Source organism: Phyllobates terribilis, unplaced genomic scaffold (assembly GCF_046119375.1).
Source record: "Phyllobates terribilis strain yellow unplaced genomic scaffold, ASM4611937v1 Scaffold_4__5_contigs__length_816908805, whole genome shotgun sequence".
In the NCBI taxonomy this organism is placed as follows: Eukaryota; Metazoa; Chordata; class Amphibia; order Anura; family Dendrobatidae; genus Phyllobates; species Phyllobates terribilis.
The window spans coordinates 402,148,199-402,170,752 of NW_027362764.1; the positions used below are offsets into that span (position 1 = coordinate 402,148,199).

General features: G+C 46.5%; 1 protein-coding gene across 26 annotated transcripts in view; it reads left to right on the plus strand.

The window, feature by feature from the left end:
- LOC141265438 (NFX1-type zinc finger-containing protein 1-like) overlaps positions 1-22,554 on the plus strand; it is a 391,532-nt gene that overhangs the window by 287,674 nt on the left and 81,304 nt on the right. For 25 of the 26 annotated variants that reach the window (XM_073678542.1, XM_073678541.1, XM_073678536.1 and 22 more), the window contains one exon: positions 17,648-17,689. The exons of the other annotated variant lie outside the window; for it this stretch is intronic. In XM_073678542.1, coding sequence (XP_073534643.1) covers positions 17,648-17,689 — 42 coding nt within the window. The remainder of the gene's footprint in view (positions 1-17,647; positions 17,690-22,554) is intronic. 26 annotated transcript variants of the gene reach the window in all.

Below are 22,554 nucleotides of genomic sequence, written 5' to 3' on the forward strand. Positions count from 1 at the left end.
CATCGCAACGAATAACGAATATAATACATGACAGCAAAACAGCACAAATACAATGTCTATAAGTCCATAGTACAAGCATGGTCTGCTTTTTAATAATTGGTTATATATCTGCCCTCATGCCATTAAACAATAATATGATATGTAGTTCACAGTCAACCACAATTGTAACACCAGGATTAAGAACACATTTAGCATTTGAAACGCATTGGTGACAGTTTTACTATGCCAAAATGTATTTTAATAATAAATCAAAAAAGAAATAAATGTTTTTTAAACTTTGGATCAAGCTAAACAAATACAGTTATATGAAAAAGTTTGGGCACCCCTATTAATCTTAAGCTTAATGTTTTATAAAAATTGGTGTTTTTGCAACAGCTATTTCAGTTTGATATATGTAATAACTGTTGGACACAGTAATGTTTCTGCCTTGAAATGAGGTTTATTGTACTAACAGAAAATGTGCAATCTGCATTCAAACAAAATTTGACAGGTGCATAACTATGGGCACCTCACCAGAAAAGTGACATTAATATTTAGTAGATCCTCCTTTTGCAAAAATAACAGCCTCTAGTCGCTTCCTGTAGCTTTTAATGAGTTCCTGGATCCTGGATGAAGGTATTTTTGACCATTCCTCTTTACAAAACAATTCCAGTTCATTTAAGTTTGATGGTCGCCGAGCATGGACAGCCCTCTTCAAATGATCCCACAGATGTTCAATGATATTCAGGTCTGGGGACTGGGATGGCCATTCCAGAACATTGTAATTGTTCCTCTGCATGAATGCCTGAGTAGATTTGGAGCGCTGTTTTGGATCATTGTCTTGCTGAAAGATCCATCCCCTGCGTAACTTCAACTTTGTCACTGATTCTTGAACATTATTGTCAAGAATCTGCTGATACTTAGTGGAATCCATGCGTCCCTCAACTTTAACAAGATTCCCAGTGCCGGCATTGGCCACACAGCCCCATAACATGATGGAACCTCCACCAAATTTTACTGTGGGTAGCAACTTGGAATGCTGTGTTTTTTTGCCGCCATGCATAACGCCTTTTTGTATGACCAAACAACTCAATCTTGGTTTCATCAGTCCATAGGACCTTCTTCCAAAAAGAAATTGGCTTCTCCAAATGTCCTTTTGCATACCTCAGCCGACTCTGTTTGTGGCATGCTTGCAGAAACGGCTTCTTTCGCATCACTCTCCCGTACAGCTTATCCTTGTGCAAAGTGCATTGTATAGTTGACCGATGCACAGTGACACCATATGCAGCAAGTTGATGCTGCAGCTCTCTGGAGGTGGTCTGAGGATTGTCCTTGACTGATCTCACCATTCTTCTTCTCTGCCTTTCTGATGTTTTTCTTGGCCTGCCACTTCTGGCCTTAACAAGAACTGTCCCTGTGTTCTTCCATTTCCTTTCAATGTTCCTCACAGTGGAAACTGACAGGTTAAATCTCTGAGACAGCTTTTTGAATCCTTCCCCTGAACAACTATGTTGAATAATCTTTGTTTTCAGATCATTTGACAGTTGTTTTGAGGAGCCCATGATGCCACTCTTCAGAGGAGATTCAAACAGGAGAACAACTTGCAAGTGGCCACTTTAAGTAGCTTTTCTCATGATTGCATACACCTGGCTATGAAGTTCAAATCTCAATGAGGTTACAAAACCAAAAAAAGTGCTTTAGTAAGTCAGTAAAAAGTAGGTAGGAGTATTTAAAACAAGAAAATGATAAGGGTGCCCATACGTATGCACCTGTCAAATTTTGTTTGAATGCAGATTGCACATTTTCTGTTAGTACAATAAACCTCATTTCAAGGCAGAAACATTACTGTGTCCAACAGTTATTACATATATCAAACTGAAATAGCTGTTGCAAAAACACCAATTTTTATAAAACATTAAGCTTAAGATTAATAGGGGTGCCCAAACTTTTTCATATAACTGTACTTGCCTTTACAATATACATAGGACACCTAACATTATCGGTCTGGTCTGATGTGTGTCGCTGTTCTTGACCCGGTCTACATCATCTCCAAAGTGTCCTCGACATCGCGCTCCTGCGCAGGGGCACTTCTCTCTGCCCTGTCAAGGGCAGAGCAAAGTTCTGTAATACACATGCGTGGGGAAAGGTCAAAGAGCGCCGGTGCATGTGCACTACAATACTTTGCTCTGCCCTCAGAAGGGCAGAGAAATGCTCCTGTGCGGGAGCACGATGCTAAAGATGCTGTACATGGATACAGCACCAAGGCAAACAGCAGTACTCAAATACAGGGTGGGCCATTTATATGGATACACCTAAATTAAATGGGAATGGTTGGTGATATCAACTTCCTGTTTGTGGCACATTGTCGGCCATTTTGGATCCAACTTTATTTTTTTCAATGGGAAGAGGGTCATGTGACACATCAAACTTATTGAGAATTTCATAAGAAGAACAATGGTGTGCTTGGTTTTAACGTAACTTTATTCCTCATGAGTTTTTTACAAGTTTATGACCACTTATAAAATGTGTTCAAAGTGCTGCCCATTGTGTTGGATTGTCAATGCAACCCTATTCGCCCACTCTTGACACACTCATAGCAACACCGCAGAAGAAATGCTAGCACAGGCTTCCAGTATCTGTTGTTTCAGATACTGCACATCTCGTATCTTGATGGTATGGTGTGGTATATGGGGTACAAAGATAGTGGGGCCATTCTTCATCAATGGAAACCTTAATGCCTCTGGATATCTGAAATTGCTACATGATGATGTGTTACCCTCTTTATGCACTGAAGATGGCACGTTCCCTGAGTTTTTCCAACAAGATGGTGCACCATCACATTATGGGTGTCAGGTCAGAGCATTCCTACATGAACAGTTTCCTGGAAAGTGGATTGGTCATTGTGGGCCAGTTGAATGGCCACCAAGGTCTCCCGATCTGACCCCTTTAGGGTCATCTGATAGCAATTGTCTATGCTGTGAAGATACGAGATATGCAGCATCTGAAACAACGGATACTGGAAGCCTGTGCTAGCATTTCTTCTGTGGTGTTGCTATCAGTGTGTCAAGAGTGGGAGAAGAGGGTTGCATTGACAATCCAACACAATGGGCAGCACTTTGAACACATTTTATAAGTGGTCATAAACTTGTAAATAACTCATGAAAGAATAAAGTTACGTTAAAACTAAGCACACCATTGTTTTTCTTATGAAATTCTCAATGAGTTTGATGTGTCACATGACCCTCTTCCCATTGAAAATAAAGTTGGATCCAAAATAGACGACTTCAAAATGGCCGCCATGGTCACCACCCATCTGGAAAAGTTTTCCCCCTCCCATATACTAATGTGCCACAAACAGGAAGTTTATATCACCAACAATTCCCATTTAATTTAGGTATATCCATATAAATGGCTCACCCTGTACATCACCAAAATCATAATCAGTTCATGCATATGTCACCAAATCAATTATCTGTTCTTGTACACATCACCAGAACCACTATCAGTACATGAATACATCACCAAAACCACCATCAATTCATGAATATTTAACCAGAACCACCCTCTGTTCATGAATATAGCACCAGAGCCAAAATCTGTACACAAATACATCACTTGAACCATCATCAGTACATGAATACAGCACCAGAACCATCATCATTACAAGAATACTGCACCAGAACTAACATCAGTACACGAATACATCACCAAATTTAGGACAGCAATTAATATCAATGTCAGGTCAGCCCCTGGCATATGCAATTGTCTCGCATGAACCTGTTAGTCCAAGAGTTGTTTCATTGTAAGGAACCACAGTACTGATTAAACGCAGGCTATGCTACTATAAAACATTTAGGGAATAACTTAACTTTAGGGAGATATCCTAGGTAGTGATGAGCGAGTATGTTCTGTTAACCATTTCGACGGGCATGCTTGGGCGAAGACCGAGTATCTTCAGCGTGCTCGGGTGTTTCAGTCTCTCTGTGTGCATGATTTGCGACTGTTTGACAGCTTTAATACATGTGAGAATGTCTGTTTCTTAGGCATTCCTCGCATGTATTAAAGCTGTCAAACAGTAAGCATCTCGGTGGTGGCTGTGTTCTAAGACCCCCACCAATCTCTCAAAAAGTCCTCTTTGAAGTGTGTAGCTTAGGAGACAGGAGCACACAGAAAGCCTCTGACTTTTTACTGCATCTGTACACCGCTGTGTATGTGTGCACTCTTATCTCCCAAATTGCTCACTTCTAATAAGTGTTATGGGAAACTGATGGGGCCTGGGTACAGAGACCCCCACCCATTCATAACACCTCAGATATGCTCAGAGTTATAGGATCTAAAACATGTGAAAAATCTTTCAGAAGTTTACTTGCTGTTAAAGGTGCATTTACACTGGCCGAATTGATTCCCAGTTATCAGCCTATCTAAACAGGCTATCAATCACCCAATGCACGAGACAAACATTTGTTCTTCTGGTGAAATGATCCTTAAGTTTTCTTAAATGTTGTCATTCTCGGCAGCAGATTTTCCTGTGTGAATAGGTCATGTGATGCTGAGAACAATGCCATTATATGTGCAGAGAATGATCATGTTATTGATCGTTCTGTACACATGATAGTGCACTCAGTTTGTTTAAAACAGGTGATAAAGTGATCGGTTTTCTATCGCCATGGATGGAGGTAGTTTAAAGGCCATTATTGTCCTATTTTAATGCATGCTTAGATGTCAGTACTGTATTTCTGACATCTTTTCTAATTGGAGTTGTTCTCATCCTTTTCTTCTTCATCTAGTTCAAACTTCAGGGAGACATTTTACAGCCAAAGCTCATCTCTGCAAACTTCCCTCTTGACTAGCCTTCTGCACCAACACAGTGCCCTACAAATAATAGTACCATTATTATACCCCCTGAATAAAAATATCCACCCATGCAGTGCCTTTAATAAGCCCTATGCTGGCCCCTGAATAAATAATTTCCCTCACTGTGCTCCCTGCAGAAAAAATAACCTCCACACTAACCCTTTTATGATTCATGTCCTCCACACATTTATCTATAATATAATCAGGGATGTGTCCTTCTGTCCAAAGCCTCTGTAGACTGCGCAAGCACATTGCTCCTGTGCAGTCTGGCCCCAGACAGAATGACACATACACATCCCAGACAGGGATGAGGAGTGTGGTGCCAGAGATCGCGGTATGTGTAGGCACTGAACGCATACCGCGATCTCTGGCGCCATAAGCACATACAGTTGAAACCAGAAGTTTACATACACTATATAAGGGCATGTGCACACGTTCAGGATTTGAAGTAGAAATGTCTGCAACGTTTATGCATCTCCTTTGCAAGAAAACCGCTGTGGAAAAGACGCATGGTTTTGCCGCGTTTTTTACTCCTTTTTTTATGCGTTTTTTTAAGCGATTTTTGAAGCATTTTTGTACATGAATGAGCTAAATAAAGTTATTTGGTGGAACATTGCTTTAACCCTTGGATTACCATCAGAACTGGGGTGAGTATGTTGGTTAATTTAAATGATTAAAGAATGTGTCTGTTGTATTTCAAATAAAGTGTTTACTCTGTGTCTGAGTATTTATTTATCTCTTTACTTTACTTTAATTAGGTTTGGTGATGAAAGGGTCTGATTAACACCTTGTCATCACCAAACAAAAGAGCTAGGTGTCAGCTAATCCCATTCACCCAATCTTCATTAGCGTTCCCATTCATGTAATTTCTGGGGAAGCTGTGAGCTGCTATTTTTAGCCTAGCAAGGTGCCATTAGGAAAACATGGTCCCTGGCTATTATTAACAGCTCACAGCTGTTCCGTTAGCCACTACGTCCCCACGATCAGCAACAAGCAGCACTTTGGACTCAGCGTATTTTTGCTGCGTCCAAAAAGCGGTGTTCTAATGCCGCACTTTTGTTGTCGGTACATTTGAATCCACCACATATAATACTTCAATCGGTCAAAATCTGCAGCGGAGACTAGTGTGTCCGCTACAGAAAGTGACATGCTGCGGCGAAGTTTGGGTACGTGGCCACGATCAGGAGCCACTGCTGGTTTGTCTCTGCGTGTTTATACAGTGTCAAACCTCCAGCATCCAGATGTTACAGCATAGTGGATGGGGTCTCTAGAAATCCCATGCACACCATGCATGCATCAGGCTGAGAATCACCCGTGGACACTGACATGCGGCGCGTCTTTCAGGACCGCAGCATGTCAAATTCTCTTGCGGAGTCGCTAGTCTCTGCAACAGAAATTTGACCACTAGAATGTATTGAATAGGATAAATTGGTATGGTTCAGTGAACACATGCAAATTTACCTGCGTTCAATAAAATACAACATTTTGGACGCAGCAGAAATATGCATTAAAAGCGCTGCTATGTCCGGAGCGTGGACACAGAGCCTACATTTTTTTAAAAAAATGGCATGGGCTCCCTCGTCATTTTCATAACCAGCTGGGGGCTGATATTAGTAGCCGGGGAAGGGGCCATTAGCCAAAAATGTTCCCTGGCTATTAATATCAGCCAACAGCTGTTTGCTTAGCCTTTACTGGCTAGATTACGGGTGGACCCCAGAAATTTTTTTACGTAGGGTCCCCCTATAAAATCTAACCAGAAAAGGCTAAACGGACAGTTGCGGGATGATATTAATAGCCAGGGAAGAGGCCATGGATCCTGGCCCCCTCTGTAGCTAATAATATCACCCCTCAGCAGTCCCAGAAATGGCGCATCCATAAGATGTGCCAAATCTGGCACTTAGCCTCTGCTCTTCCCACTGCCCTGTAGCGTTGGCGAGTGGGGTAATGGGGTTGTGGTTTACATCAGCCTTGTATTGGCAGCTGACGTGAAGCCCAGGTTAGTAATGGAGGGCGTCTATAAGATAAAGTTGTCTATAAAGTTGTCAATAAATACACGGCCAGAATAAAATATTTTAATTAAATAAAAAACACACGGTTTTAAAAAAATGTTTTATTATACTCTCAATCCCCAAATCCTTCATCTCCTCAAAAAAGTAAAATAAAAAACAACCTTATCCCTCACCTGTCAGCCATCACGACGTAGTCCACAATTACCGCCGCCATGATTGTCCCTCGGCGATTCAGGTCACTTCTACAGCAGTGACATCAGCAATCACTGATATCATTGCTGTAGAAGACAGCAATGTACACTGACAAAGAGTGTAAAATCACTCCTGTCAGTGTACATTGCTGCTGCAGGAGTGAGGTCACTGGGGTTCATCAACTGAAGATCAGCTGATCAGCCCCGATGACCTCAGCACCAGTACTGGTGGGAACATTCTAGAATGTTCCCACACAGCACCGGTGTCGTAAAATAAGGTCACGTGAGCTCTCAACTGATCTTCAGCTGACAGCTCACGTGACCGCAGGTCCTGGCAGCACAGTACACTGCTGGGAGTGAGCGTGCTCCCGGCAGTGTACCGCCGGGAGGATAACATGGCCGGGGGACATCGCCGGACTGGTGAGAAGAGTGTTTGTTTTTTATTTGTTTTATTTTTTTACTGCGAGTGGTTCCTGGCTCGGCTGAGGGGACTACTGCTCCCCTCAGCCGCACTGCTCTCGCTGTAATCAGCAGGAGTGGCGGTCAGATGAGGGGAGTAGTACTCCACTCTGCCAACCCGGGTACCACTCATAGAGTATCTGCAGCGTTTCACCGCCCATTGGCTTTAATTGAAACGCAGCAAATCCGCAGGTATAAATAATGTACCGGCGGATTTGCTGCAGTTCAATTAAAGTCAATGGGCAGGAAACGCTGCATAGAAATGACATGTTACGTTTTTTTCCACAATTGAAATCTTCGCATCATGTGCACAGCACATCAGGATTGCCATTGCAATAGCTGGCAGACCAGTTACCAAGCGCTTTCGCTGCGTTTCCATTTTGAAAAACCGCCACGAAAACACTTCAAAAACGCTACGTGTGCACTTAACCTAAAAGGACACAGACACATATACATGTTTTTCTCAGTATCTGACATAAAATCAGAATAAACCTTTCCGGTTTTAGGTCAATAAGGATTACCATAATTTTTAATATTTGCCAAATGCTAGAATAATGAGCGAGAATGTTTTAAGGCATTTTTATTACTTACTGCAAAGTCAAAAGTTTACATACATTTCATTAGTATCTGGTACCATTGCACTTAAACTGAATGACTTGGGTCAAACATTTGGAATATCCTTCTACAAGCTTCTCACAATAGTTGGTCGGAATTTGGGCCCATTCTTCCTGACAAAACTGGTGTAACTGATCCAGGTTTGTAGGTCACCTTGCTCGCATCTGCCTTTTCAGCTTTGCCCATAAATTTTTAATAGGATTGAGATCAGGTCTTTGGGATGACCACACCAAAACATTGACTTTGTTATCCTTAAGCCACTTTGTTACCATTTTGGCAGTATGCTTTGGGTCATTGTCCACTTGTAAGACTCATTTCCGCCAAAGCTTTAACTTCCTGGCTGATGTCTTGAGATGTTGCTTCAGTATTGCCATAATCTTCTTTTCTCATGATGCCATCTATTTTGTGAAGTGCACCAGTTCCTCCTGCTGCAAAACAACCCCACAGCATGATCACAGTTGGGATGGTGTTCTTAGGCTTCCTAGCTTCTCCCCTTTTCCTCCAAACGTAACGATGGTCATTATAGCCAAAAAGTTAAATTTTAGTTTCATCAGACCACAGGACATGTCTCCAAAAATTAAGGTCTTTGTTTTTGTGTGCATTTGCAAACATTAATCTGGCTTTTTATGTTTCTTTTGGAGTAATGGCTTCTTTCTGGCAGAGTGGCCTTTCAGCCCATGTTGATACAGTACTCGTTTCACTGTAGATATTGACACAATCTTACCAGCTTCCGCCATCATCTTCATAAGGTCTTTTGCTTTTGTCCTTGGGTTGATATTCACATGTCGGACCAAAGCACGTTCATCTCTCGGACACCTAACCCGTTTCCCCATACTGTTTATTCACATTATCATTCACTTTGCATATTTAACATCCCCAATGATCTTATCGTGCTGTAGTGATGCTGCTGTGTGTTGGGAGAAGAAGCTGATTAGTGAACCCTTAATATTATTACTTATTCTCCATTTTGTGTCTATCCATACTGAAACTGGGAATGGGATTATGCCATGTTCCTGAATATTTCTGCTGCAGATATCCGCATTGAATCCAGAACAAAAATCCTCATGGGTTACTTTTGGATTTTGTTGTGGATACTGTGGATTTTGTTGTGGATTTGGCTGAGTATTTCACTCTTAGGCCAAGGCCCCGCTATCAGTGTTCGGTCAGTATTCTTTCTCAGGAGTGGGAGCCAAAACCAGGAGTGGGTGATGAATGTAGAATTGGTGACTTGTTTCTGACGCGCCCCTGGGCCTGTGTCGCGCTGCGTTGCGCACGCGGGAGCTTACCCGGAGCCGGATCTGTTGAGGGTTGTAGTCTCGTGGCGGTGACCCGGTCCGTGCCCAGGGAGTCAAACTGAGCGGCGATGTATCAGCGGTAGATGTTGGACGACTACGCCACCCGTTAAGTACAGCTAAGGAGCTGCTGCTGCAGGGCAGACCGCTGAGGCCGGTGGTAGGATTGTGCAGCGTGATAGTATAACCCCCAACGGGAGGGGTATGGCCTCAGGGCAGCCGACGTGGATGATGGGGGTAGCAGGAACCACTCGGAGATGGTACGGTGTAGTTCAGGGTCTTTACTGGTGACAAAGATAGTCCCTCCCGGAGTACTGGCTAGCGATTGGGGCCTGGTCAGTCCTTGAGCAGATGGGATCTCCCCTGGCCAGGCGGAGTTGTAGGCCTCCCAAACTAACTGTACTCTTCTGGCTACCTTGCTAGAGGCGGGTATAAGTAGCCCACGTCCCTCAGTGTACCGTGTGGTGCTCACCCGTATGGCCGGTGACTCGGGGCCTTCTAGTAGCTTCCGCTCCAAGACGGCGGTGCTGGTCCCATGCGTGTGACCGTGCCTTCGGGTTTCTTGGCCAGAGGACCTGGAATCCCCTGCCTGACGGATTCTGCTGCTGGGTAGGAGTTAGTCCCCACAGCCTCGGACTCCGGGTCCGGTAAGAAATCTTCTCAGTCAGGGCGAGCTCTGCAGCTGCCAGCCCCTGACTCCTTGTAACACTGCTCCCACAGAGCTCCTGATGTTCTGTTCCTATATTTGCTTCTTTTCTCTGTCTCTACTTCTTCTCTACTCACTAACCCTGCCTCAGCCCTAGGTTTATATAGGGGAAGTTCTTCCCCTCCCAGGACTGGGCAGGAGGTGTGGCATGCATAGGATTCCTGACCAAGAGACCTCCCACCTGCTCTCAGACGTAATATCTCTATCACTGTGGCAACCAGACCCCTGGGGTGTCACATTCCCCCCTAGTGAAATTTAGTACTCCGGGACTAAACATATTTTAGAAAAACATAACAAGATATAACAATAACAATACAATAAAGAAACACATAAAGGTGGTCACGGCATGTCCGTAACCGGGTGCAGTCTTTGAAGAAAGCAAGGTGTCCATTTCACCAAAACAGGGAGACGTAACCAGGTAGGGGTCTGTCCTGCCCCGAGTCCTTAACAGTCTTTAGTCCGTCCTGGGTTACGCTCCAACTATGTACACAGGATTCCCGGTAAATCCACCAAAGACTCCTATAAACAACTAGAAACACATAATTATACACAAGCAACAAGAAAAACAGGTAACCACAAATAAAACAATTTATACACTTCAAATCCTCCAACGTGCGGGTAACTGGCCTCTAGTGGACCTAGTGGACCTACGGAGCTGACTGTCTGGCCCTGAACTACAGGGTGTAGGAGCTGTCAAGGGTAAATTGGGCAGCTGTCTACGGGCCCTTTGGCTCACTAGGGATATGGCAGGCTCACTGCAAGCAGAGGGTTGATCCTCCTGATCTGCTGGTGTGGGGTCTTCTGCCTCCTGGACCGGCTGTTCTTCCAGCTCTACCTGTTGCTCCGTAGGTGCTTGGGATGCTGGTTGGAGGAAGGTGAGTACGGGTACCACAACTGCACCATTGACTTGAGTCCAAGACCGAGGGAAGTCTCCGAGCACAGTACTAACCATATCTTCCCTTTCCTCTACGGGTCGATGGTCTTCTTGTTCCTCTTCAGGGTTCCGTAGCTGTTCAGGACACTTCTTCAGGTGATCCCGGGATACAATGGCTGTGGTCTCCCCTCCGTCTTTACTGATGGTACAGACCTTCGGGTTCTCGTGGCTTGAGGGCAGTACGGTGTACGGGTCCTTCTCCCACTGGTCGTCCAACTTGTGGAGCCATCTTTTCCTCTTCAAGACCTGCTCTCCGGGCACCAGGGGAACAGCGGGAGCATACTGGTTGTAAGTTTTCTCTTGTCTCTCCCTAGCCTGACAGAGACTTCGCTCCACGCTCTCCTGTACTTTCCGGTACTGCTGCTGCCTCTCTGTGTCCCAGTCTGCTTCTGGTGAAGTGTCCTCGGGTGTCAGGACTCCCATTTCCAGGTCAACAGGTAACTTACCAGGTCTCGCCCTCATTAGGTAAGCCGGGGTACAGTTGGTGGAACCTACCGGGATGTGGTTGTATAGGTCCACCAGATCGGGCAGCTTCTCAGGCCACAGACTGCGTTCTTCCAGGGGCAACGTTTTCAGAAGATCCATTACCACCTGGTTCATTTTCTCACAAAGTCCATTAGTTTGCGGATGATAGGGTGTCGTCCTTATCTTCCGGCAGCCATACAGATTGCAGAATTCCTGGAAGACCTCCGCTTCAAAGGCAGGTCCCTGGTCCGTCAGCACTTGGTCCGGGTACCCGTGTGGACGGCAGAAGTGCTGCTGGAAGGCTCTAGCTGCTGTTTGAGCCGTTAAGTCCTTGACGGGGACGACAACCAAGAACCGGGAGTAATGATCCACGATGGTTAACGCGTAGACGTAGCCACTTCTGCTTGGGGTCAGTTTTACATGATCCAAGGCTACCAGTTCCAACGGCTGCCGGGTGACGATGGACTGCAGGGGAGTCTTCTGGCTGGCACGGTCCTTCCTTCTTAGGTTGCACGGGCCACAGTCTCTGCACCACCTCTCGATGGTTCCCCTCATGCCTACCCAGTGGAACTGCCCGCGCAGCAGGAACTCCAACTTCTTCCATCCGAAGTGTCCAGCCCCGTCGTGGTATGCCTCCATCACCATGGCTGCGTCTCTTCGTGGCACCCCTACTTGCCAGATTAGTTCATGCGTCCGGGAGTTAACCATTCTGCGGCACAACTTCCCCTTGTAAAGGAACAGTCGACTCTTCTCAGCCCACAGTTGTTTGGCTTCCTCCGGAGCGTCTGGGTCAAGGCGAGCCTCTGGCCGAGTCAGCATCTCCTTCACCAGTCGGACGGCAGGGTCACTGTCTTGCGTTTCCTCCCAGTTGTAGTGAGGCAAGGGGTTAAACGTAGCGGCTTGCTTACTCCTTACCCGATGGGAATACTGGATAGTCCCATGACGGTGAAACGCGGGGAGTTCGACTTCTTCCAGTCCCTCTGGATCTTCTCCTACGTCCGGTAGGTTTGGCATCCTGGACAGGGCGTCCGCGTTGGTATTGGAGCGTCCTGCCCGGTATTTGATGGTGATCTCGTAGTTGGACAGGCGGGCCATCCATCTCTGCTCTAGGGCACCGAGTCTTGCCGTGTCCAGGTGTGTCAACGGGTTGTTATCCGTGTACACGACGAACCGGGAAGAAGTGAGGTAGTGCTTAAAGCGTTCGGTGACTGCCCACACCACTGCCAGGAACTCTAGCTTAAATGAGCTGTAATTCTCAGGGTTTCTTTCGGTGGGTCGCAGTTTTCGGCTGGCGTAAGCGATTACTCGCTCTTTCCCCTGCTGGATCTGGGACAGCACGGCTCCTAGCCCGATGTTACTTGCGTCGGTGTAGAGGATAAAGGGCTGGCTGTAATCCGGGTACGCCAGGATTTCATCCCCCGTGAGGGCCATCTTCAGCTGGCGGAAGGACTCTTCTTCCAACTTCTCCCATCTGAAGGGCGGCTTCTGGTTCTTGGCCTTCCGGGACTGGCCTATCAGGAGGTCCTGCATAGGAGCTGCCTTTTTGGTGAAACCGGGGATGAACCTGCGGTAGTAGCCTACCAACCCGAGGAACTGCCGCACTTCCTTTACACTGGAGGGACTTGGCCATTCCTTAATTGCGGTGATCTTATCAGGGTCGGGAGCCACTCTCCGTCAGCGCTCACCACGTGTCCCAGGTACTGCACCTTTGGTTTCAGGAGGTGACACTTGGAGGGTTTCACCTTTAGGCCGTAGCTTGCCAGAGCTTCGAACACTTCCGCCAGGTGTTTCAGGTGGTCCTCATAAGTCTTAGAATATACGATGACATCGTCCAGGTACATCAGGACCGTCTCGAAGTTTCTGTGGCCCAGACAGCACTCCATTAATCGTTGGAAGGTTCCTGGTGCGTTGCAGAGTCCGAACGGCATACAGGTAAACTCGCTAAGTCCCATCGGGGTGGTGAATGCAGTCTTCTCCCGGTCCGCCTCTGCTACAGGAACCTGCCAGTACCCACTAGTGAGATCCAAGGTAGAGAAGAAGTTAGCAGATCTTAAAGCAGCCAAAGACTCCTCTATCCTTGGTAAGGGGTACGCATCCTTGTGTGTGATACGGTTGATTTTCCGGTAATCTACACACATCCTCATGGTGTTGTCTTTCTTTTTGACTAAGACTAGTGGAGCTGCCCAGGGGCTACAGCTATCCCTGATCACCCCAGCCTCCTTCATGTCTCTAAGCATCCCCTTGGCGTGTTGGTAGTGTGCAGGGGGTACGGGTCGATACCTCTCTTTTATGGGAGGATGGTCTCCCGTGGGGATGTGGTGTTCTACCCCCTTGACTCGCCCGAAGTCTAACGGGTGTTTACTAAACACTCTCTCGTACTCTTGAACCACCCGATAGACTCCCTGTTTCTGGTGTGAGGGAGTGGAGTCAGTACCCAAATGTAGTTGCTGACACCAGTCCTCCATTGTTTTCTTAGAGCCGTTACCTTCCTCCGGGTGAGATGGAGGCAAGGGTTCCACAGATTGTATAGCATTTTGGTTAATGGTATATAATTTGGCTAGCGTGGCATACCGGGGCAGGTACACTTCCCTCTTCCCGATATTGATTATGCGAATGGGCACCCTCCCATGGCGTACATTAACCACCCCCCGTGCTGTCAAGATGGTGGACCTACTGTCTGAGTAAACTGGTTCTACCATTGCCTGGTAATCTCTACCTCTCAGACCAATAGCTGCCCGGCACCAAATCATCATTTCACTTTTTGGGGGCATGGCAATAGGGAAAGGGTCACACATTCTCACGCTACCAATCTCACTGCCGGAGAGTTCCACCTGTTGCCGTCGCATCAGTGCCCGGATCTCTTTTTGGAGCACTCGCTGCTCGCCGGAGCTGGCGTTCTTGGCAACCTGCTGTAAAAGGAAAATCACCTCTGCAAGACAATTTTCAATTACATTAGTTCCTAGAGTTATCTTTGGGTGACTCTCGTGTTTGTCAATGTCTACAATGATCAGTCCCTGTGCTGCCAGTTCGACTCTACCGATTTTAATGGTCACCTCTTTAAATCCAATCTGTGGCACGGGCTGACCATTGCTGGCGATGATACTCAAGTCGTCGTCAGGGTAGCGGGTGATATCCGAGTCATTCCAGTACTGCTTGAAGAGCACGTACGGGATGGTGGTGACCTGTGACCCGGTGTCCAGTAGGGCACTCATAGGAATGCCATCCAGTACCACGGGTAAGACTGGACGTCCTCCCACATATTTGTCGCGCCAGTTCGATGGGCCTGGTGATCTTTTTCCTGGGGGTTGGCCCTCTACCCCAGGTTGTGCCAGTTTAAAGGACAGTACCTTGCCATATGTCCGGGTTGATTGCAGCGGCGGCAGATGGGTCGTCCGTCCTCGTTGTATCGGTCGCTGGGTCTCCCTCTGGCCGGTGGGGTCCTCCTTGGTCGACGCCACGGGATGTCCTCCGGTCCGGATGCCAGCTGGATCTTCCCTGGAGTGGAAACCTGTAAAGACTGCACAGTTCGGGTTAGCGCAGCAACGCTTTTAGCTAGCTCTTGGACCTGATGGTGCAGGTCTGGAGCCGGGTCATTGTTCAAAGCCTGCGCATCAGCTCCCACAGGCCCTGCCGACAAGGGTGCCGCCTCCTGGTGGTAAGTGGTAGTGGGGCGTCTGTGGGTCACAACGCCACCTGGTGCCGGTTCTCGGAGCACCCGGATGGCTCTGTCCTTGAACTGTGCAAATCCCAGATGAGGGTCCTGTAAGGCCATTGCCCGCAACTGGGTTCGGTGGGCATTGCAATATAAACCCTCTATAAATTGTTCAGTCAACAGCCTGTCCTCGTCTCCCACGCCGTCAGGGTCGGTCTGCTTAATGGCTCTCAGGGCCTCTTGTAGGTTCAGGGCATAGTCCCTTATACTCTCGTGTGCTCGCTGCTTGCACCCGTAGAATCTAAGCTTGATCTCGGCTGAGGTGCGGGTATCAAAGTTGTCCCTCAGCCGGGTTAGTATCCCTGCGACAGTCCTCCCCCCAGGTGGCCAGGACTTTACCTCCCTTCGGGCTGCCCCAGTTAATTGGGCCACCAGGATGCTCACTTTTTGCTCTTCTGTGAGGGGGTACACCTGGAAGAGGCTATCCAGCTTTTCTCTAAAGTCATGCAGGGTATGTGACTCCCCTGAGTACTGGGGTAGCCAGGCCGCTCCCGGGATATAGGGCATGGTGAAAGGCATGACTGCAGCAGCGGTGGCGCTGGCGGGGGTTGAGGCAGTGAAGCTCTCCTCCGTATCCGACATCCTCCTCCCCCCTAGTGGACCGTGGCCTACCTTGCGATGATCCTCTTCCGTAGGCCGCGGCTCCGCAGTAGATCGTCAGGGTTGAGGACCTTCCGTCGCGCTCCTGTGACGTCGGCGTCTGCTGGGCTCCTTCCAGGACCTTACGCGACGTCCGGACGTGAGGCGGGGCTTCAGTTCTCGCGGGCTTTCGGAGTCCACACCCCTCTTCTTCCCGCGCGGCGTCCTCAAGATGGCGCCCAATGGCGGGAAAACTCCACGGATGGCGGGAAGAAGGCAGAAGATGGCGTCGGATGGCGGGAATCGGCTCCGGATGGCGGGAAACAACTCCGGACGGCGGGAAACTTCACCACAGGTAAGTAAAAAGTCTCTTTTTCAGGCACGCAGTACCCGGTGGTTGCGGGCACGTAATCCTGCCGACTACGCCAAAAGTTGACGCGCCCCTGGGCCTGTGTCGCGCTGCGTTGCGCACGCGGGAGCTTACCCGGAGCCGGATCTGTTGAGGGTTGTAGTCTCGTGGCGGTGACCCGGTCCGTGCCCAGGGAGTCAAACTGAGCGGCGATGTATCAGCGGTAGATGTTGGACGACTACGCCACCCGTTGAGTACAGCTAAGGAGCTGCTGCTGCAGGGCAGACCGCTGAGGCCGGTGGTAGGATTGTGCAGCGTGATAGTATAACCCCCAACGGGAGGGGTATGGCCTCAGGGCAGCCGACGTGGATGATGGGGGTAGCAGGAACCACTCGGAGACGGTACGGTGTAGTTCAGGGTCTTTACTGGTGACAAAGATAGACCCTCCCGGAGTACTGGCTAGCGATTGGGGCCTGGTCAGTCCTTGAGCAGATGGGATCTCCCCTGGCCAGGCGGAGTTGTAGGCCTCCCAAACTAACTGTACTCTTCTGGCTACCTTGCTAGAGGCGGGTATAAGTAGCCCACGTCCCTCAGTGTACCGTGTGGTGCTCACCCGTATGGCCGGTGACTCGGGGCCTTCTAGTAGCTTCCGCTCCACGACGGCGGTGCTGGTCCCATGCGTGTGACCGTGCCTTCGGGTTTCTTGGCTAGAGGACCTGGAATCCCCTGCCTGACGGATTCTGCTGCTGGGTAGGAGTTAGTCCCCACAGCCTCGGACTCCGGGTCTGGTAAGAAATCTTCTCAGTCAGGGCGAGCTCTGCAGCTGCCAGCCCCTGACTCCTTGTAACACTGCTCCCACAGAGCTCCTGATGTTCTGTTCCTATATTTGCTTCTTTTCTCTGTCTCTACTTCTTCTCTACTCACTAACCCTGCCTCAGCCCTAGGTTTATATAGGGGAAGTTCTTCCCCTCCCAGGACTGGGCAGGAGGTGTGGCATGCATAGGATTCCTGACCAAGAGACCTCCCACCTGCTCTCAGACGTAATATCTCTATCACTGTGGCAACCAGACCCCTGGGGTGTCACATTTCTATTATACCTTTTCTCTGATTGTTCCTCACCTGGTTTTGGCTCCCACTCCTGAGAAAAAATACTGACCAAATACTGATAGTGCGGCCGTAGCCTTACTCGTTAATAAGCATTGAATGGGGTGAAATCTGCTATGAAAATCTTCACAAGAATGAGAACACCGTAGATTTGAAATCTGCGCAATGCTTTCATTTTCACACAGATTTTTTTCTCACAGCGTGTGAATGGGAATTTGAAAAACCTGTTTAATTATATTGTATTGTACGGAATCCGGATCACAAATCCTCAACAAATCCTGAACATGTGAACTGAGCCTTTTTATTTATTCAGTTTGTGAATGTATTTTTTGCATTTAATTGGTCCTGAAAGTAATTGGTAAATAATAGTTAACTTTCTTGTAAATACTTTACCAACAGATGTAACATATTGGGACATTGAAAACTTTATCAAAGAAAATGGTGAGTCTGAAAGTGTGATCATTTATATGAAGCATTTGTACATTACTCCAAAACAATACCTGCTAAAAACAAGTAATTTGAAATTTTAAAGCAACCTTTTCACTTCAGGTTATAATCATATTGAGTTTTTTGAAGAGTCTCTTGGACCAGATACTCTCCAAATTTCTCATATGAAAACCGCATCAAAAATGTTTAGAAAACTCTTTTCTTTGAGAAATCCACTTGGCTGTTCATATGAGGAGTTTTTAGGGCTTTTTTCCTGAGGAGGTTTTCAAAAATTGGTGGAAAAAAATAAAATATGTCACTTCTTTGAAGCAGATCCTGGATAAACCTTTTCAAAGAAGGCATTGTCTAATCAAAATACTTCTAACAATGCTTCAGGAAAAATAACCCATCTAACTCTTCAAAACTTGTCTAGAAGCCCTTCAGAAAAATTAAGACTGTTTTAACAACTTCCCCCCCCCCAAAAAATCAAAAAGGAGAGCTTTCGAAGCGTTTTCCTCTTGAAAAACAATACTCCTTGTGAACATAGCCTAATCTTCTCACTTTCTGCTTTCAACTTCAGGATCAACTTATTCTGTTCCTTCTTACTTTCTTCCAGCAGACATAATCATGTCTGAGATTGCTGATGTTTCTTCCTCCTGTTTCCACCTCAACGCTTGAATCGTCTAAGTCCAGCTTCTTAATGATTACATCTGCACAGAGGGTGAAGAGAAAAGGAGAGAGGATACATCTTTGTATTGTGGCTTTTTTTATTTTGAACCATTATATCTCCATACTAGGTTCGCACTGTAGCTTCTTGATCATCACAGAGTTACCTGAGTAACCTAATCAGGTGCGCTGGCACTCCTATATTACTCGGTGTTTCACAAAGCTCATCATGTTGAACATGCAAGCTTTGGTATAATCAATGAAGCACAGGTAAAACTTCTTCTGGTACTCCCTCACCTTTTCTATGATCCATCTTAGGTTTGCGATGTGATCACAGGCCCCTGAGTCCGTATGGAATCCAACTTGGGCATCAGAAAGCCCTCTATAAAGGATGTTGCCCAAGTGGTTATAAAAGATCTATAGAGACACCTAGTTGGCTAGAGTGATCGGTAACAAGTTCAACCTGCTCAGGCAGTAAGAAGGTGGCCCAGATGAATTGTGGGCAGAGATCAAACGAACCATCCCAGAAACTGTTGTATACAATGTACCATACAAGAAACCACTACGTGGTGAGATTTGGTTAGCTGATAATGACGCGCCCCCTGGGCCGTGGGGTACTCAGTGCCGGGCTGTTCGTTGCTAGGGGAGATATCACAGTGGCAGTGACCCGGTCCATGAACCAGGGCGGTCAATCAAAAGGGGTTTATTTACAGGGGAATTAATAAAGTCTTATATATATAGTTTGTGACGCCACCTGTGGTTCTGCTCTCCACAGGCAGAGCTTAGCTCCAGGGCAGTGTAGATGTTGTAGTGAAGTAGATGATGCTGGGCGTTGTAGAGCAGGGGTGATGGTGCAGATAATAATCACAGAGACAGTGGGGTGCAGTCCTCAGGGTCTTTACTCACGGTTGTTGCAGTCCAAGTTACAGGTACCAGTGTAACTTCCCTCGTCGCGCTCAGTCCACACTCAGATATCTTCGGAGTACTTAGCGGGACCCCCTTCTGTGTGTTCTCTCTCTGGCCGTCTCCCTGCACCTCATACCAAGTGTCCCAAGCCGGTACCCGCGGGCCTTGTCAGGTGACCTCTGTTCCGTCCCCTGGGTCCTCTATAGCTACCTTCTTGGTGAGACTGATATGGACTGTTGGCTGCAGGACTTGAAATACTGCAGCCTCCGGTTTCTAGTTGAGACGTACAGTATTCCGCTAGTTGAGGGACCGGTCCCCTTTGTGTGGCCTGACCCCTCCACCTCCTGGTGGATTCGGGTTTACGGGTGGCCTCCAGCACTGCCCGTACCCCTGGGGTCCCTTCCTCGTTCCTGAAGCCCTTCCTGCTCCTCTCTCCTTCTCCTTCAGTCCTGGGCCTCTCCTCAGGCCCCCCTCCTGAGCAGAGCTCCTACAGAGCTCCTGCTCCCAACTCCTCTCTCTGCAGACTGTTCTCTCTTACTGCTCTGCTCTCTCTAAACAAGATGGCTTCTCTATTTATACTCTCCTTTCATGTGCTCCCCTAAGCTACTTCCTCCACCCACACCCACTACATAGCTCCTCCCATCAGCTAGGGACCAGGGTCTGTGCTCTCCCTTAGGAGCAATCTCGCCCTGCCCCCACTGCTGGTATGTGTTGGATGCAGGTGTTGGGGTCCCGAGCTGTACTCCTTCCTTACCTGAGAGTGAGATACCACACCTCTGGGTGAGATGCAGTACCTCTGTGGCGACCGAACCCTCAGGGGCGCCACAATAACACCCACCAAATCGCTAGTAAGAGGAGAGAGGTCAAGGCTAAGGGGCGGTTGAATGAGGCAAGGCAATTCAATGCCGACTTACAAAGAGAAGCCAAGTAAGGCTATGTGCCCACGATGCAGAAATTAAGCAGAAAATTTCCACTTCATTTCTGCATGTCCTTGCCTGGAAAAATGAGTGCGGAATTTGGCACGCGTTTTTGAAGCGTTTTGCCTTGCATTTTTCTAATGCATTGAGAAGGCAATTCTGCATGCGTAAACGCACAAATAATGGACATGCTGCGGAATTTTCTGCACATCAAAAGCGCTGCGGAAATTTCCGCAGCATGGGCATTGAAGTTGCGGATTGACATTGGGGACCATGGGGGAAGGATTACCAAGAGTTTTACAAGTGTTTACGCTGCGAAAATTCCGCAGCAAAAACACTTGAAAAACCCATCGTGGGCACGCACCCTAAGACCAGAGTTAATTCCTATGAAACTCAAAGAAGGCTATAAAAAGGGCCACACAAGAGTATAATTTACCATGAAGACAACAAGTTGAGAAGCCTTTCTTAGCACACCAAGCAACCATAAAAGACCATGATGAGATTGAATTTAGTGACCAGCAGGATATCAAGTAGAGATGGAAAAAATACTCAGAGGATCTGCCCATCATGAGGAGCACAGGGACCAAGAGGAGCCAGAACCAGACCTATTGGAAAAAGAAAGTGATTGGGCATTGAGACAGCTGCCAAGCAACGAAGCACCTGGCATTGATGGTATCCCTGCAGAGCTGCTCAAACAAGTTATAAGAGCTGCACTGACAGCACTATGCCACAAGATCTGGAGGACCTGCACATGATCAAAGAACTGGAAGAGATCTGTTTTATTACCACTGCCAAAGAAAGGCAATGGCAGGCACTGTGCTAACTTTAAATTTGAGGTCTGTTTTAATACCACTGCCAAAGAAAGGCAACATCAGGCACTGTGCCAACTTTAAATCTGTGACAAATTTGCACAATTTGGTGTGGAATTTACCACTGTGGATCACGTGGCTAATATTTGTAGATTTTCTGCCGCAAATCTGACCTGTGTTCATATATCGAAAGGGTTTCTACACACTGGATGAATACATAGCAGATTTTCTGGGATCTTAAGAAAATCTCAATTACAAAAATTCTCAAATGCATAAAAAAATCAGCAGCATTATGATCTATGCTTCAGATTTTCACCCTTTGCAAAGCAAAATGTGAAAGCTGTGACAAATCTACAAGCATATCCCCAATGAAATCCGAAACAAAATCAGCACAAAATCCGTAGCAGATAATCATCTGTACTTTAATTTGGATAATAAGTATGATCGTAGTGCGGCTAGGAGGAGATGCACACTTTTTTTTTTCATGTGAGATTTTGAATCTGCTAATACTACTCAACCTGTACCGCGCAATAGCGAAGTAAAAAATAGCAGACTTACAAAAAAACAGCAAGATCACACAAGGCCAACACACATACAAATATAAATGTATATACTGTACATATATAGATGCATGCAAAAAAGTGAGATTTGTACTAGTGGAGCTGGAATATGTACCATAATTCATACAGTCATACAATTCGTACAATCTATGATTTTTCCAACTGAAGAGAGAACATGTCTGACAGCTTAAAGGGGTTAATAACCAATATTGGACCCAAAGACTCATACTAAAATATCCAAAAAAATTAATAATAAACTTTAGAACCAAAATATTGATATAAACCTATAATTACTCATCAAAAGAATACTATACTGACAAATAAAACAATACAAAAAACCATATGCATAAATAAATATAATTTTATTAACTACAGTTAATTATATGCGCAAAAACTCAAAGAAAATCAACCTAAAAGCACCCCATTAAAACCTGAAAAAAAAAGGAAAAGGCAGCGTGGTCAATGGTATATCACAACATGGCAACAGAATTAATGAAAAAAAAAAATATCTATAATAAATACATCAAAGGGGTTTAAGGGCCTGTGGAAACATAGAATCAAACATGATTATAGTCAGGAGATCAAAAACATAATTGTAAACAAAAATATCATGATATTGCTTCTTTAATCATTAAGATAAATCATCAAAAAACTATTTCAAACTGGAAAGAGGGTCAGAGGGAAGAACACTTAAGATCGAGGGAAAAGAAAGAAGAGATATATAAAAGGGGGGGGGGGGGGGGTTCAGTATAAGCTGCCTTGAAGTATTCTCAGTCCAGTCATTGAGACAGATTTGTGCCATTCTTAAAGTCTATCCAGACAAACCATATGCGGCGGAAAGCATCAAATCATTCAGTCATCTTCTGTAATCTCCTCTGTAAATAGGAAAATGTCAACCTCATTCACTCACTCTGCAATAGTCGGAGCTGCGGTTGGCCTCCAGTGTCTGAGTTTGCCGGATCTGGCCACTGATAAATGTCTTAGTATATCCTTTTTAACATTAGAAATAGATCTATGAACAT